We start from the raw sequence: 18,085 nt of genomic DNA, 5'->3' as shown, positions 1-18,085 counted from the left end.
AGCTTTGTGTGGTTTCTTTTTATGAGAACAACAGCTGAGCTACAAACACATTAAATATACAAACAGCACTTTATAAAAATGTAATGACACTTAGAAAAACCATTATGTACACGGCAGCCAAGCTCCGCCTCCTGAGGCCTCCGCTCCAGGTGTGCTCGGCGTGCTCAGGTGACACGGTCACCGCTGCTCTTTAGTCCAGAGGCTCTTGCTTAATCCGGATTGGCGTGCTGATGACGGACTGGCTGTGCTGCAGGTCGCGACACAGCACGTACTCGCTGAACTGGGACGAGTCGACGCCGCCGCCGCAGGACGCCTTGATTTCGAAGCCCTTCAGGAAGAGGCGCTCGAGGACCTGCAGGGAGAAACGGAGGCACAGATGAGACCCGCCTCTCCTCGGCTCCTGGCGTGTGGAGAACGTTTGGCGATGCGAGCGGACTCACCTGCACGGAGTTGAGCCTCAGGTACCCGTTCAGAGGGAAACGGATGACATGGGTTGGGTCCTGGTTCCAGCCGGCGTTCACAGAGTTGCACATCACGTCTCCGGTCTCGGGGAAGATTTCCTCGATGAGGACCTTCTCGCCGCTCAGCGCGATCCTCTCGCCCAGGTCAGGTGTGACGCGGACCACCAGACACTCGCAGGGCGCCGTCCGCTGGGCCTCGCGCTCCGCCTGCCAGCGCTCCAGCTCGCGCACCATCGGAGTCAGCTGGTAGTACCGAGCCTCCTCGTACAGCTGGGGCAAGTCCTGAGGACAGAGTCACATGACAACGATCAGCTGATCAATATAAATAATAAGCTAATTACAGATCAGCCTGATTACATGACCTCATGATGGACGACCTGTTTCCTGCGTGGTATTTGAAAACTGTCAGATCAACAGCTGGAGCATGTAGGATCAATCTACCAATCACAGAGAAGAATCCCAGCAGCACGAGGAGCTCCACATCACATCCTCTCTCCAATTCTTCTTTCCTTTAATTCTTTCCTTCCTATTTCCCTTTAAAAAAGACAACTCTCCTGACCTTCACTTCCTGCTGTACTGGTGCTTTTATTCTGAAAACCCGAGCACACTTAATTCTCTTGCCTCCGATTTTCTCTGTCTGACACTCAGATGGAGGTTTGTGGTTTTTCCCCTCACTGCCTCAGGCGTCCTGCTGCATCGAAGCCCCCCCCCCGGTGGAAGTGGGGGTGGGTGTGTTTATGTAAAGCGGCGGTGTGTCCGCGGGCCGTCTGACTCACTGTGAGCCGGGTGTCTCAGTAACAACACACACAGATCAGAGGAAACAGTATGCTGCTAACACACACCTCCTGCTTTCATTTAGTAAAAGACACTCGTCTGCGCCGCCGCAGAGTCCGAGCTAAAACGAGTCTCAGTATGAACCAATCATCTCTGAGTCAAACTCTTCACGTCTCCTCAGAGTTTGTTTTACCCATTTGTGAAATTTGACCATGAAAGTAAAATAAACATTAGCTGTTTCCATGGAAACTGAAATCTAAATAAACTAAACCGCGTGCCGGTTGTCTCGGTTTAGTTTATTTAGATTCTGCTCAGCATGTGATCCTCTCACGCTCTGCTGGTCACTGATTGGCCCAAGCTCACGGGTTATACAGCTACAGGTTTGTTAATGTAGCACCAAATCACACGTGTGCCTCAGCGAGCTTCATACTTCAGGCTGAGGGTCGCACAATAACAGGAAATCAACAAGCGGACCGCTGCCTGTGGAAAAATTCCCTTTTAACAGGAAGACCCAGGCTCACGGATGGGCAGCCATATAAAGATCATCAGTAATGCAACTGGTCTGAACCGTGAACAGGCGTTCACCTGTGCCGGCTGCTGCAGGGGCTCACCTGGAAGTCTTCAGGAAGCAGCAGCTTGCAGGTGCGCAGGAAACTAAGGATGTAGCGGAAGATGTCGCCGTCCCGGTCGATGAAGTAGTGCTGCTTCAGACTGTCCAACACGATGGGCTCTGCACCGCTGAACAGCCGGCTGATCCTGCAGAGACACGAGCCGGGGTCACGGTCTGATGTCAGACTGCCCGAGGTCAAAGGTCAACAACATGCAGCCATGCGCGTGCTGGGTGAGGAGGATGAGGAGGATGATGATGATGATGGGGATGAGGAGGAGGAGGAGTCCGCGCGTGCTGGGTGAGGAGGAGGAGGAGTAATGGTAAATGGACTGATTCTTATAGAGCGCTCTCTGCCAGAGTCCTCAAAGCGCTCTATACAACACGCCACATGCACCCAATCTAACCAACGTTCACACTCCAATGGACGCAGCTTGGGGTCAGTATCTTGCCCGAGGATATTTGGCATGCAGACTGGGGGAAGCCAAGGATCGAACCACCGACCTTCCAGTCAGTAGCTGATCTGCTCTACCATCCACTACAGCCAGCCCAGTCTGAGCATGCTCAGTGAGGAGGATCATGTAACGTGTGCTGGAGGATTTCTGAGCCGTGGTCAGGCTCTTGTGGAGTCTCTGCAGGCTGAATCTCTTCTCCTCCTCCTCTTATCAGCTTCGCCTCCTCGTCGCCTCCTCTGTCCTTCTCTCGCTCTCTTTGGTCGGGTACAGCAAAGAGCGATCAAACACGCCATCATTAAACTCCCTGTTCCCGCCATTAAACAGCTGCAGGTGTTTGTATTCATCGCATCACCATTAAATGCTCCTTTTCATCTTTAACTTAATAATTAGGGGAAGGCCCCGCCATGGGTCTGTTTCTCATTCTAAGGTTAATATTTTATACCACAGAGTAATATTAGCATACAGCACACACACATTAGCATTATGGCTGTTTTTGTTTCAGGCCATGATTATTTTTTTAAAGCAGGAAGTGAAACCATTGTGTTTTTGATGGTTGGGCTGTGGGTGGATACAGGTAATGGAGAAAGACTCCACATCAGAGCCTGATTGGCTGTAGATACCTGCTGGTACTGGCCTGACTCAGACACACTTGTGTGGGTGTTAGGGCTGGGCCATATCATACCGCTCACGGTACTACCGGTATAACGTTGGGCAACAATAAGAAAATGAAACATGAATATGGGTAAAACGTGCATGTGCAGTGCCTTTGTTTTCATACGCACATGGCGGCGATGGAGAATGAGGAGAGTGAAAGCGGATCGTTGAATGAAACGATGAACCTGAACTGGTTTGTAAAAATGCTGCAGCTTCACTGGTGTGGAACTGGTTTAGCTTTCGTCCCTCAGATACACAACAAAGCACTATTTTTGGTAGCGCATGCTAGCGGGCCGTCGTTATTACCGTGTTGTTTGGAAAACACGGCGCACTTAAAATCAACCCTTTGATTTTTCTGAAAGTCGACAGAGCCCCTTATAATCCCGTGCGCCTTATGTATGAACTCTGGTTGTGTTTACTGACCTGGAAACCTCACCTCACTTCAGTAAACATACTTGCATGCCCAGGTATTCCCCCAGGCTCATGTCTCTCACCTGGACTCCGGGAACTTGGTGAGCGTCGCCAGGCTGCTGGTGTACATGTGCCCGCCCACGTCGATGTGGACAGGGGCGTTGGCCTTGGTGAGCTGGGCGGGCGACGGGATACCTTGGGTCGTCATGGGCGACACAGGTGAGTGGCTCAGAGACATCCTGGACAAGCTCCGTCCCTCCTATCACAAATAACAGCAGGTCAAAATTCAGAACACACCGGTTTTATTTTGAAGAGGCTTCACCTGGATTTACCCAGGTGTGTCCTGCTGAGTTTAAAACGCTTAAGTGATTGTTTCAGCAGCTTTGCATAATTCACAGCTCAAAATAATCCTTCTTTATCTGATACAGTCGGGAATTAGTTGTTATAGCTCCACCTCCTTTAAACCCTGGCTCCGCCCCTTCAAATCCTGACCTGTGGGTCAAGTTAAAACCCTACTCCAAGCTGGCGAGGCCAAAAACGCTCAGCTCGAACTGCATAGAGCGACGAACCAAGAGGTGAAGTAAGGTGGCAGCTTCCATCTTTTATGTACAGCCTATGGGCAGTACCCCTACACCAGTGTTTCCCAATCACTGGGGCGCGGGACATAGGTGTGCCGTGAGAAATGATCAGGTGAGCCGTGGAAGATTATCTGGTTCCACCTGATTAGTACTCTAAGCAACCAGCGTGAGTAACGGGCAGAACAATGGCATTCTCTTCCACTAGAGGGCAGTACAACTACCTGCTCTAATTCAATGGGTCGCCAACTGCCAGTAAAAAAGAAGAAGACAAAGAAATGACATAATAGTCATGCTGTGAGATGACACAGCGCGTAACAGCAATAGATAAGTAATTGCAAAGGAAAAGTAGTCAGTGTGACCTGGTCCTGGAGGAAACTCCGACCCAGGTGAAGCCCCAGCATGAGCAGTGGTCAGAAGGAAGCAAAAAAGGTAAACTGGGGACAAACCGAGTCAATTCTGCGCTGCCTGGAGTGCGGGGGAAATGATCAATGTGCTTTTTGTGACATTTTTGTTTGGGGGTGTGCCGTGGCTCCAAAAGGTTGGGAAACACTGCCCTACACGACCAGCAGGGGATTCGCTGCGTGTTAAACCTATGCCTAGTTTTCTTCTGCTGCTGCTGTTTACTGAGCCAGCTGGAAGACGAACAGCGCCAACTAGTGTTTCTCTGACCTAGGCAGAGTCAAACTGATGGAGGAGGAAGACAAGGACGATGGAGCGCTCTCAGAATAACGACATCTATAATCTGACCTCTGACCTCGGCTGATGAAGGGGCAGGGGCTCCTCCCCCCTCAAAGCATAAGTTTTGTTACAATTATTTTTATTCTGGTTCAGATAAATTTATAACGAGCCGGGGTGGGAGGTGTCCTGGGGGGTGGCTGCTGCCGCTGAAGAACCTTATCTTCCGCCCCCTGGGCTATGGAGCATGAAAGGTGAACATTGCCTCGGGTCACACCAGCGTAGGGCCCCGCCCCCACCTGCCTGTCTGCAGTGGTGCGTTCAAATATCGGGAAATAACAGACGTGAGATCAGTCCGTGGATTTCATCAAACCCTGAAATAAAGAATTGACCTGCACGTGAGGCCACGTGTTTGAACTTTAGGGTTCGGAACATCAAGCCCTTCCACTTTCGCACTTAAACCAACATACGCCAGGCTCCTTTAGAAAAACCCAACATTTAACGTATCCTCGCAAATCCAACGAAGCCAGGTGTCTCCTGACCTGTGTGAAGGTCTCCTCTCCACACTGTGCGGGCTTCTGGTGAAATCTGGATACGAACCCTCACCGACCCCTCTGTTAATTCTGGAGAACCTTATCTTTAACCACAAATAACGGAGATAACGTCCGTCCACAGCGGCGGAGCAGCCGTTAAAGGATGGCCAGAAAGCAGACGCGCTACCGGCAAAGGTTCCGACTGCGCTGAAACATTCTGTAATGTCAGAATATTTGTTTGTGCCGACGTGGAGAATGTGCTACGAAATCAACGGAAAACACGACGGTGTGTGGTGTGGTGGCTGTTTGTCACCGGGACCCCGGAACACTTAAATCGGACGTTTTTTTAATGGAGTCTGGCGGCGAGAACGGAGCAGCTCGGCGTGTCTTCCCCCGAAACGCGTCTGAATTTCTAGTTTTACGTCATAAACTCGAAAACTTTATAAATGAGCCTCACAGCAGCACCTGTGCCCCCCTCCCGTCCCGCTCACTCACCTGAGAGGAGACCGACACGGAGGACATGGAGGGCGGCGTGAGAGAGAGCTCCGTCCCGGCGGCAGGGCTGCGGTCCCGGAGAGACTGAGGAGGAGCAGAGAGGAGGGCCGACAGAAGAGCACCCGGGGCCCCGCAGACCCCCCGGGGCCAGGTCACAGTCCCGACCCCACCGAGGCAGCGCGCGCACGAAGGTGAGATCCCGCAGGTCCCGCCCCCTCCCGAATGACGCGTCCCATCACGCATTACCCGCCCGCGGCCAAATGCGCCATTTCAATTACTGCGCACTGCTGGATGGAGACGTGCGCCGCCAGCCTGCGCGTGCGAAGAGGAGAGCGCGCGCACCCGAAAGCATTTTCAGCTGCAGAGCGCGCGCAACCCCCACCCGCGGTTTATTTTGATTTCTTTTTCATATTCCCACAATGTCCTGTAAATACAAGATGACCCACTAACACTGACGCCACCTTGTGGTACAAACTGGATCGGCACGAAGGAATGACACAGACCTGAAACCAGAATGTTCCCCGAGGACGACGCTCCGCCCTCCTCCTTCAGATCTGATCCACACAGAGCGTGACCTGAGCGCAGCTCACGTTTGTGGATCTGTGAGCCGTTATTGAAGCTAACGATCTGAACTTCATTAACTGTAAAGGTCTGAATTTACTCGGCTTTGGATGAACACATTTGTGAGTCCTCAGACGTTACACACAGATCAGCGCGCACACCTGTAAATCTTTGTTACACCTGGATCATATCGTACTGGTTTGGCTCCCCTTTGAGGCCGTTTATTCCAGACTTCCAAAACTTCATTTTGTTCTTTGAGCCAATCGGAGGGGGACGTGCTGCAGGACCTGATCATTGTCCTGCTGCCTTCAGGGTTTTCTGGTAGAGAGCAGAATTCCCTCAGTTACAGCGAGTTGTCCTGAAGCAGCAGAGCAGCACAGACCATCACACCACCGTGTCTGCTGCTGCTGTGATGTTCTCTTTATGAAACGCTGTTAGTTTAAGGAAGATGTGACTCGAACGGCCTGCAGGTCTTTAGATGTCGTCAGCTGAGTGCTCCTGGGAACATGAAGGCAACATGAGCCGACAGTACAAACATGCCGAGTGATCGGCTGTTAGCTCGGTGACAGAGTCACAAACGCATGTCTGCACTTTGATTTTGTTACATACAAACACACTGACAGCAGCAGTGTGTGTGCACAGAGAGGACCGATGTGTTTGTTTGGTCAATGAAAGGCTTCAGTTAGTTAGAGTGAGTTTATAGTTTTGTCTTATTATAAAACATTTGAAATTTAAACTGCTGTTTGACATATTTTAGACTGCTTCACTCTGTTGCACAGCTTCTGTTTAAGTGATTTATTCAATTCAGTTTAAATGTTATTAACACAGCGCCAAATCACAACAACAGTCGCCTCAAGGAGCTTTATATTGTAAGGCAGACCCCACAATAATAGATACAGAGAAAAACTATGATATGACCCCTATGAGCAGCACTTTGGCGACAGTGGGAAGGAAAAACTCCCTTTTAATAGGAAGAAACCTCCAGCAGAACCAGGCTCAGGGAGGGGCGGGGCCATCTGCTGTGATTGGTGGGGGTGAGAGAAGGAAGACAGGATAAAGAGATGCTGTGGAAGAGAGACAGAGATTAATAACAGATATGATTCAATGCAGAGAGGTAACACATAGTGAGTGAAGAAGAAACCCACAGTGCATCGTCTGCATAGCGGTGTAAATGTATGCTATGTCTTCTAGTGATGCTGCCTAGGGGAAGCATGTATCAAGAAGAAGATCATTTGTGACCTTTGTAATGATAGTTGCTATTGTTGAAGCTACCCACAGGGGGCGCTCTGGAATCAATAAGATATACAGAATAGAAGAAGAAGCGATCGTTGTAGAAAGAATAATAAACAGCTAGCTGAAGCTAGCACCAGGAGCAATTCTTGATGTTTTATTCATAGAGGAATAAGAACATTACATGGTACCAGGAGACGGGTTAAGAATAGAGATTGAAAATGTGACGTCATTCACGGGTAGAACCGCAAAGAATTCTGGGAACTCGTGGCAAGCGGTACTAGCGCACGCAGGCTTTCAATTAAAATCAGTCACACAGCGATAAAAAGAAACACAAAAATGTCAAGAAGCTGTTGTATTATTAACTGCAATAGCCGGTCGCATGACAGCCACGGGAAGCCGACGGGTAAAGAGATCGGTTGTTATCGGATTACGTCGTTGAAGAGAAATTGTTCGAGCCGTGTTTCCGAAGTAACAAAGACGCGACTGGATTGCAGCCATTCAAAGATCAAATATAACGTCCCAGAACACTCCAGCTCACAGGTTAGTCTGCTCCAAGCATTTACACGAAGGTCAGTCTGCTGTTGTAGTTAATACGTCATTTTTCATAACATAATTAGTGATATAGGTTACAAGCAAGTCTGGCACTGAACAGAAATTGTCGCGCTATGCTCCTTTGTTTATTGTGCATAAATAGTGAATTGTCCTGACACAATATTGCGTTTCGCTTCTGTTATTATGGTACATTGACAAAAACATATACTTTTATTCACAGGATAAAACAGGTGTTTTGTATCACTAATTGTCCAGTACGATTACAGCATACAATATTATTGTCACTGCTACATTTCTGTGATGCTACCAGAAATTATTTCCACTACTAATTAATTACCGTTGAGCTCAAAGGTCCTATTAATAAACGGTTAAGGAATGTGTATTTATGACGACGATTTGTGAGACTGGTAAACTTATGATACGTACGATGGTCTTTCGTTCTACACGGTGCATTTCAAGGTCCTGCACCCATCCGTCGGTAAACTGTACCTGGGCTTGTTGCAGTGACCTGAAGTTACTAAACTTCATGAGTGTATGCACTCACTCCAAGAACCGTATGATTATAAATATGAGCGTGGTGAAAGTTGGGCAGCACACTAACGTCTTTTGTCCCTCTGTGTGCTCGTGAGGGTCTGACCCTTTCACTCCTTTGATTTTTTCCACGTATCTTTTCTTTGACTTTTCATCGAGTCTGTCTTTGTACGGACCGGCATTGTTCTCCTTCGTTTTGTACATACCTTTTTGGGGGGCAAAGAAAAAGCAAGAAGGTATTGGAACCGGAGAATGAACGTTTTGCGGTGCTGCAAATACTTGCATCTGATGCAGGTACTTGGATTGTTTTGCCACGAGTTCACGGCATGCAATGCACGAAAGTCACGTGGTCTGTCAATCTCTATAAGAAGCAACGCAACAAGATGGATGCAATAAAACCGCCAAGTCCGTTGAAACTGACTGGAAACGTGGATGCAAGTTGGAGGACTTTCAAACAGCAGTTCAAACTGTATATTGCAGCTGTCGGAGTGGATCGACGGGCAGATGAAAGGAAAATAGCCATGCTGCTCACCATTGCCGGCACAGAAGCAGTAGAGGTCTTCAACACTTTTGTGTTTGCTCAGCCCGAGGACAAAGATAACTTTGATGAAGTCATGAAGAAATCTGACGAGCACTGTCTGTCAAAGAAAAATGAAACATACGAGAGATACGTCTTTCGCTCACGCTTACAGCATCAGGGTGAGTCATTTGATACTTTTCTCACAGACCTCAAGATCAAAGCTCAGTCCTGCAGTTTTGGTGATCTCAGAGACTCCATGATACGAGATCAAATAGTGTTTGGAACTAATGAGAAGAAGCTCCGAGAGAAACTGTTGAGAGAAACAGAACTAACGCTGGAAAGTGCTATAAAGATAAGTCAAGCCAGTGAGCTAGCACGACAACATGTACTGACGTTTAGAGAGCCTGTTCAAGGAGCAGCGCAACAGGAAAATGAGGCAGTGAACGCAGTGTTGATTAAAAGAAAGCCATGGAGTAAATTCAAAAACAACGACAACAAAAACAGAATGTGTGACAATGAAATGTTCACTTGCAAGAGATGTGGAGAGAAACACAGACCAAAACAATGTCCCGCATATGGGAAAAAATGTGCAAAATGTAAAGGACAAAACCATTATGCAAAAATGTGTCTCTCCAAAAACAAGGGACAAAAAGTACACACTGTGCAGGAAGACACAGATGACAGTGATGATCTAAGTGAAACATTTTTCATTAAGATGGTGTCACATGAAGAAGATGTCAATGCACAGTCTTCAAGACATAACACTGGCCAAAGTGTTAGTTCAGTCACAAATGATAAATGGACTGCTCCACTGTTAGTCAATGGGACATTGGTAACATTTAAAATTGACACAGGGGCCAAAGCTAACTTGATCAACGAGAAGGATTCAAGGCACTGACTGAGAAGCCTAGAAGATTTACAGAGAAAGTCATGCCGCTGAGGGCCTACAATAACCAGCCAATACAAACAAAAGGAGGATGCAGACTTAAAGTGACAGCAAAAGGCAAACAGCATAACATTTTGTTCACCATCGTACCTGATGGACACGAGTCACTTTTAGGAGATAAAACATCTGAGGACTTGGGACTAGTAAAGAGGATCTATCAGATTAATACTGACGCCATGAAAGAAGCCAAACAAGGCAAAAGACTGGAACACCAAGGGCATGAAGGAAGTTCAGACATTATCAGTAAATTTCCTTCAGTCTTCAAAGGACATGGAACATTGCCTTACACCTACAAAATCCAGCTCAAGGATGATGCCGTGCCTGTGGTGCATGCCCCAAGGAGAGTGCCTGCTCCATTACGGACAAGTTTGAAAAAAGAGCTTGAAAGAATGACTCAAATGGGTGTCATTGAACGAGTGGAAGAGCCCACAGACTGGGTGAACTCTATCACTTGTGTCAAGAAAAAGAATACAGGTGCCTTAAGAGTCTGCCTTGATCCCAAAGATCTAAATGAAAATATTAAAAGAGAGCATTATCAGATCCCTAAGAGAGAGGAAATAATGAGTGAAATGGCAGGAGATACGTTTTTTAGCAAACTGGATGCATCACATGGATTTTGGCAGCTGAGGCTAGACCCAGAAAGCAGCAGGTACACTACCTTTAACACGCCATTTGGGCGTTACTGTTTCTTGAGGCTCCCATTTGGAATTAAATCAGCACCAGAGATCTTCCACAGGGCAATGGAGTCCCTGATCAAAGGGCTGGAAGGCACCAGAGTCTACATAGATGACCTCGTAGTCTGGGGAAATACAAGGCAACAACATGATGAAAGGCTGGAGAAACTTTTGTGGAGAGTTAACAAGAATGGACTTAAACTGAATAGAGACAAGTGCCTCTTTGGTGTTTCAGAGATGACCTTCCTGGGAGATAAGGTTACAAGTGAAGGGGTGGAACCTGATCAGTCAAAGGTACAAGCCATATTGGATATGCCAGCACCCATTGACAAAAAAGGTGTCTTGCGAGCAATGGGGATGATCAACTTTCTGGGTAAGTTCATTCCTAATCTTACCTCCACGACAGCATGCCTAAGGGAGCTGCTACAGCACAACACAGTGTTCGAGTGGACGGCCCGGCATGAGAAAGAGTGGAAAAAATTGAAGGAAACTGTAACTACAGAGCCGGTCTTGACATTCTTTGATCCATCAAAGCCAACAAAAATTTCAACAGATGCCTCAAAAGATGGCTTGGGAGCAGTTCTGCTCCAAAGGAACAAAGACAAGTGGCAACCTGTAGCATCCAGTGCTGCAGAAAGTATCACACCTTATACAGAATGGGTGGTCAAAAGGAGTCTGTCCAGGGTTCTACTCTGTGCGAGCTGATTTATGCATGGCTAATGGGCTGGTGCTGAGACAAAACCAGATTGTCATCCCTCAATCCATGCAGAAAGACATGCTTCAGCGTATCCATGAAGGACATCTTGGAGTGGAGAAATGTAAAAGGAGAGCGAGAGAAGCAGTTTACTGGCCAGGCATCAACAGGGATATTGAGGAGATGATACAGAAATGTGAAACATGTCTCAAACATCACTACAAACAAACAAAAGAGCCAATGCTGGCAGCAGATCTACCCAATGCACCATGGCAAAAGGTAGGCACGGATTTATTTCATCTGGATGGCAAGGACTATGTTTTGGTGATTGACTACTATTCTAATTATCCAAAAGTGGCACAGCTTTCCAGTACATCAGCACAGTCAGTCATCACACACATGAAGGGCTTTTTTGCCAGACATGGAATTCCACAGTGTGTCATCAGTGACAATGGTCCACAATATGACTGCAGAGAATTTAGTGACTTTGCAAAACAATATGGATTTCAACATATCACCTCTAGTCCCTTGTATCCCCAAGCGAATGGACAGGCAGAAAAAGGAGTCCAAATAGTAAAGAGATTGTTCAAAAAAGCAAGAGACAGTAAGACCGACCCTTACCTGGCTCTGCTAAGCTACAGAGCTTCATCCCTGGAGTGTGGGGCATCACCTGCTGAGCTACTCATGCATCGCAAGCTCCGCACCACACTTGCACACATTTCCAAGGAAAATGACAATGCACATGACAACAAGCTGACCGACAAAAGAATGAAACTCAAGCACAGACAGAAAAGGAACTATGACAAAACTGCAAGGCGTCTGGAACCGCTTCAGGAAAGAGATGTTGTGAGGATTGCAGGTCCAGATTTCTGGGACAAAAAAGCAACAGTTCTCAGCGAAGTAGGGCCCAGATCGTTTGCTGTTCAGACAGAGAATGGACAAGTGTTAAGAAGAAACCGGAGAAGTCTGTTAAAGACACAGGATGTTAAACATCAGGACACAGAGACTGGAACTGAACAACGAGGTGCTAACCCTGTTGAGCACCACAGTGAGCCTCCTTCACCTTCCCCAATGTCTGAGATACTGAGAAGGTCTACCAGACCTAAGAAACCTACAGAGAGGCTCTTAGAACAAGTGTGAACTGTTGTGGTAAAGAATTGTTAAAAAATAATAATAATAAATCACAAGTAAATAACGGATAATAATTCATTTAGAATAGTAATTGTTCACACTTAATTGAGACCTGCTGAGTTATAATGTGTTATTGACTGTTCAAGTTGTCAAAGGTGAAGAGTTCTAATGTGCTTGAGGGCTGTATGGGATTCATTTGGTTCATTCTGGACGATGTAAGGTATACATTTGGATTTATTTTGTTTGACTTGTGCTACAACTTTTGGTTAAAAAAAACACTACTGAATGTAGTTTGTTGCACAATTTATAACATGTTGAATGTTAGACAAGAATGTTCAGATGTTACAGAGTAACAGTTCTCTTTGGAATTGTGCTTATTATAACACCAACCTGTTTGGAAAGGGGATGTAATGATAGTTGCTATTGTTGAAGCTACCCACAGGGGGCGCTCTGGAATCAATAAGATATACAGAACAGAAGAAGAAGCGATCGTTGTAGAAAGAATAATAAACAGACTGGGTGTTAGCTGAAGCTAGCACCAGGAGCAATTCTTGATGTTTTATTCATAGAGGAATAAGAACATTACAACCTTCATCTTCACTTCTGTGCTGTGATGAGCTCTGAAACCTGACTGAAACTAACGAGTCGTCTGCTTTACGCTACATGTTTGAGAATTATACCACGGAGTCAGGTACTTCTGATTTAAGTCTATTTTTCACCAGAGCTACAGTATCCAGAGTCGTACGCAGTGACAGGGGGTAAAGTTATTAACAAGATGATGGACCTCTGTTGGAGCAATGTTCAGGTAGCTGCTCTGCTCTGTGTTGGCATTGAAGATGATAACAGTGGGTGCACACACAGGTCAAACTCTGCCCCCCGGTGGTGATCCTGTGAGTCACAGTGTGACGCCTCGTTTTAAATGTCACTCGTTAAGTCAGCTCAGATTTATTCTCGTGTGAACTCAGTTTTCCTGTTTGGGTCGGAGAACGTGGGCCCAGCTCGTCGCCACAGATCACAACTCTGGTGCTCAACAGCGCCAAAGTAAACATTTTAATTATATTTCATTATCTCATCTCCGAGCGTGCTCAGTGATGAGATGCTGCTGTTTGTTTCTAAGGTAACGGCTTTTTAAAAATCACTGATCAGCGGAGAAACATGAGACATCGCACGGTGATAAAACAGACCTGCTGTTCCAGCTCAGAGGTCCGAGGGATCGTCCAAAAATGGTATTTTCTGGAGATCTGATTGGTCAGTAGGCGGTGATGTCATACCTATTTATCTTTAATCTTGATCTTAAGTTACCATGGTGATTTATCTGTATAGAAACCAGGTTAAGCCTGAAGTTACCCAGGTTAATCTAAACCCAGCTTAGGCCTCTGCTATCAAACATGAGGCTCCCAGGCCTGGACTGGCCACTAGAGGGTCCAACTGGGTCCACAGGGAGAGCGTCAGTGATGAATAAATACAGGTGAATAATAACAAATCTGACGGTCTGCAGGTGATGTTAGGGGAGCTAAACTTTATTTACACCCAGACCTGAGCACAAAGGTCAAAGGTCAGCCTGTGAGTATCAGAATAAGAGGCGAGTCTCCAGGTGTTCAAAGAGTGTCTCGTTTATTGTGGTCACAGGTGAGAAGGCAGTGTTAAGGCTTCGAGGTCGTCTGAAAATCACCACAAACACATTTGCAGCATCACCTCCTACCTCACTTCCTGTTCCTGCTTTAAACAGACTGTACATAAATGATCAACTGAGCCACTCCTCCACCCGAGCAGATTTAAGGTCTTTATTAAAATAATCCAGAGCTCGGTCAGTCCGCAGCATCATACTTCCTGTTCGCTGTCATAATGTCGGGTTAAATAATAAAATGACATTTTTGTGAAAAACATTTTTATATTTTTGTGCCTGATTCACTGATTAAAAAAAATTATTAAACAGCATCTCGACCGTGTCTTTGCCACAACGCCGAGGTCAGAGGTCACATCGGCTCATCTCCTCATCCTCCTCCGCAATTGTGCAGACCACCTCAGCTTCTTTCGCCAACAGCTGCGTTTGGAGCAGATTTGGCTAAATGTGATCTGATTGGCTGATGCCTCAACGTCGCAAGCAATTGACTCAAAGTTGTCAATGTGTGACATCACGGCGTCTGAGCCCGGAAGCATCCATGTGATTCCCGCCGTTATCTGATAGCTTCTCTCTGCAGGACGCGGCTCAACAAACTTCACAGAAGTCGTTAAAAACACACAAACACAAAAATCAGTCTCTGAGTCTGGAGCTCTCACACCTGCACAGGTACGCAGCCTCAGCTTGTCCCACCCCTCTGACACGTTAACAGAGCCAAACATGCTGAGCGCGGCAGTGGCTCAGTGCAGGTCGCTGAAGGGCTTGGGGTACCCGAACATCAGGTAGTCCATGTAGTAGAAGTCGAAGACCTTCTGCCGCTCGGTGGCGTTGAGCTGTGAGAAGTACTTCTGCGTGATGCTGGAGGATGTCCTCTCCGCCAGTGGGTTCCTGTCCTTGAAGTCCGGGAACGTGAGGTTAACCGGCGCCCCGATGCTTCGGAGCAGGAAGTTGGCGTCACGCTCCAGGCTCTCGAACTTCCCGATGAAGGTGAACTGCAGGAAGCATGGGCTGCACAGCTGGCTCACCGGCTCCCAGTGGATGTCCATCCCCACGGGCCGCCGCACATCCAGCAGGTACTGCACAAACTCCCTGAAGGTCACACCGGCGCCAGAGCGCAGTGCAGCATGTGTGGCGTTGGCTCGGTACCTGGAGATGATGGCCCGTCCAAACACGGGGTGGTAGTATGAGTTGGGGCTCTCAAACTTGTCCCGAAACGCTGACACGAGGCGCTCAAAAGGCTCCCGGACGAACAGCGCTTTGGTGTAGGAGCGAAGCCGCTCGGTAACGCCAGCACGACTGTAGCCGCTGAGCCGCGGGAGGCGGTTTTCGTAATGCGCCGCGTCATGGGGAATGTCCCGTGTGGACGCGGCGCTGCCGCTCAGCACCATCAGCACCCGCTTCCAGTTGGAGCAGCCAGCTTTGGGCACCTCGCAGTACAGCAGCCGGGACCGCTCCTCCACGTACACCCGCGACACCTGCCGCTGCGACGGCGGCCGCCTATCCACTCCCGGCTGGTATTGGGCACAGATATCTGTTAGCAGGCGGTGCCGTGACTCCTGCATCCTCGGCAGCTGCAGAGCCACCTCTACTTGGCCCGTGGGGGAGCTGGACGCCGCCACGCTGCTCTTCAGCAGCAACTTCCTGCGGCGTTTAGTGAGCGGCTGCTTTGAGCCGAGCGGTGAGTCAGAGAATAGCGAGGAGGACAGTGGCTGGGGACGGAGAGCGGGCGGAGAGACAGGACGACGTCCTGCCGCATCGTCGGCTTCCTTTAACACACACACATACAGGAAACAGAGGGCATGTCATCAGTGGGCGTTTCCCATCACGCAGGGCGTTGTCTGTATGTTTAACCTCCACGCTCGCCATTTCCTGCATGTAAAGAGTCCATGATCAGCCGCTTTGTTTTTGACCAAGCGGCTCCGATTCACATAAAACGTTCTGATCCATTAATCAGGTTTCTACTCTGCAGGTGCTACTCTGCAGGGTTCTACTCTGCAAGGTTCTACTCTGCAGGTTCTACTCTGCATGTTTCTACTCTGCAGGGTTCTACTCTGCAGGGTTCTACGCTGCAGGTTCTACTCTGCACGTTTCTAATCTGCAGGGTTCTACTGTGCAGGGTTCTACTCTGCAGGGTTCTACTCTACATGTTTCTAATCTGCATTTTTCTATTCTGCAGGTTCTACTGTGCAAGGTTCTACTTTGCAAGGTTCTACTCTACAGGGTTCTACTGTGCATGTTTCTACTCTGCAAGGTTCTACTCTACAGGGTTCTACTTTGCATGTTTCTAATCTGCACTTTTCTACTCTGCAGGGTTCTACTCGGCAGGGTTCTACTCTGCATGTTTCGACTCTGCAGGGTTCTACTGTGCATGTTTCTACTCTACAGGGTTCTACTGTGCATGTTTCTACTCTACAGGGTTCTACTCTACAGGGTTCTACTGTGCATGTTTCTACTCTACAGGTTTCTACTCTACAGGGTTCTACTGTGCATGTTTCTACTCTGCAGGGTTCTACTCTGCAGGGTTCTACTGTGCATGTTTCTACTCTGCAGGGTTCTACTCTACAGGGTTCTACTCTACAGGGTTCTACTGTGCATGTTTCTACTCTACAGGGTTCTACTCTGCATTTTTCGACTCTACAGGTTCTACTCTGCATGTTTCTACTCTGCAAGGTTCTACTTTGCAAGGTTCTACTCTACAGGGTTCTACTGTGCATGTTTCTACTCTGCAAGGTTCTACTCTACAGGGTTCTACTTTGCATGTTTCTAATCTGCACTTTTCTACTCTGCAGGGTTCTACTCGGCAGGGTTCTACTCTGCATGTTTCGACTCTGCAGGGTTCTACTGTGCATGTTTCTACTCTACAGGGTTCTACTGTGCATGTTTCTACTCTACAGGGTTCTACTGTGCATGTTTCTACTCTACAGGTTTCTACTCTACAGGGTTCTACTGTGCATGTTTCTACTCTGCAGGGTTCTACTGTGCATGTTTCTACTCTGCAGGGTTCTACTCTACAGGGTTCTACTCTGCATGTTTCTACTCTACAGGGTTCTACTCTGCAAGGTTCTACTGTGCATGTTTCTACTCTACAGGGTTCTACTGTGCATTTTTCTACTCTACAGGGTTCTACTCTACAGGGTTCTACTGTGCATTTTTCTACTCTACAGGGTTCTGCTCTACAGGGTTCTACTGTGCATGTTTCTACTCTACAGGGTTCTACTCTGCAGGGTTCTACTCTCTGAACCTGAAAATCTGAATTCCATCTGATGCTGTGAGTGTCCTGATCAATCATGCAAGTCAGGACGTCTGCAGTCTCAGCTGCAGGTGTCCAACCTAAACGTGTGTGTGTGTGTGTGTGGTGTCCAAACACTGAGGATGAGGATGATGATGATGAAATGTTTCTGAAAACCTCGCATTTGAACAGAATCATCTTTCTGAGATTCTGGGTGTTGTCAGACACTGCAGGACTAAATGTGAACATATTACATTTAAATTAAAATTTTAAATACATCCCGGTCTTGAAACCTACAGAGCTGAACTCAGATCAGAATCTTCTGACGTTTCTTCATGTTAAAAATATTATTTTACATTGTTATGAAATCCACCTACATCCAACTACAAACTTCAGTGTGAAGGTTTTTATTAGTGCAGCTCAAATATGGGACGATGCAGACCTGCTTTTGCTGCATATTTTAATCAGGCAACACTCATGTTTCATGCATGTGTCTACAGACCCTGATTCAGCTCGAGGGCACAGCTTTAGTCTGATATTCATGTTTAAATATTACCCGAGTTTTAGTGAAAGACCGTGGCCATGTTTCAAAAACACATGTTTCTGATACATGAAGCTAAAACTTGACAACAACCATTATAAACCTTCAAACTTTGGACCCCGAAACTTTTATGTAAATTAGAAACGGTGGAGCAGAAGGTCCTCGATGATCTGAGACTCACAAGAACCGATCAGGAACTTTCTGTTGCA

General features: G+C 47.4%; 2 protein-coding genes across 4 annotated transcripts in view; both read right to left on the bottom strand.

Annotated features, from left to right (window-relative positions):
- Nucleotides 1–3: 3 nt before the first annotated feature.
- On the bottom strand, nt 4–6,360 carry LOC146571712 (BTB/POZ domain-containing protein kctd15-like). The gene is made up of 5 exons (XM_085281048.1): nt 5,644–6,360; nt 3,446–3,621; nt 1,847–1,991; nt 441–743; nt 4–352 (listed from the first exon to the last, which is right to left on the bottom strand). Exons 1-5 carry the CDS (start codon nt 5,884–5,886, stop codon nt 191–193), a joined length of 1,029 nt encoding a protein of 342 aa, XP_085137174.1. The 5' UTR covers nt 5,887–6,360; the 3' UTR covers nt 4–190.
- A 7,261-nt stretch (nt 6,361–13,621) lies between these two features.
- LOC146571711 (carbohydrate sulfotransferase 8-like) overlaps nt 13,622–18,085 on the bottom strand; it is a 45,417-nt gene continuing 40,953 nt past the window's right edge. For 2 of the 3 annotated variants that reach the window (XM_085281038.1, XM_085281039.1), the window contains exon 4: nt 13,623–15,872. In XM_085281038.1, coding sequence (XP_085137164.1) covers nt 14,847–15,872 — 1,026 coding nt within the window. In that variant the 3' untranslated portion in view covers nt 13,623–14,846. Of the gene's footprint in view, nt 15,873–18,085 lie in introns of all 3 variants that reach the window. The other variant, XM_085281040.1, reaches the window with a different exon arrangement.

This window comes from Mchenga conophoros, linkage group LG7 (assembly GCF_057382185.1).
Source record: "Mchenga conophoros isolate Kocher_MC1m ecotype Shallow Benthic linkage group LG7, M_conophoros_male_GT1.1, whole genome shotgun sequence".
NCBI classification, from domain to species: Eukaryota; Metazoa; Chordata; class Actinopteri; order Cichliformes; family Cichlidae; genus Mchenga; species Mchenga conophoros.
The sequence above is the reverse complement of the archived record's forward strand: the minus strand, read 5'-3'. Positions and strand labels throughout refer to the sequence as shown.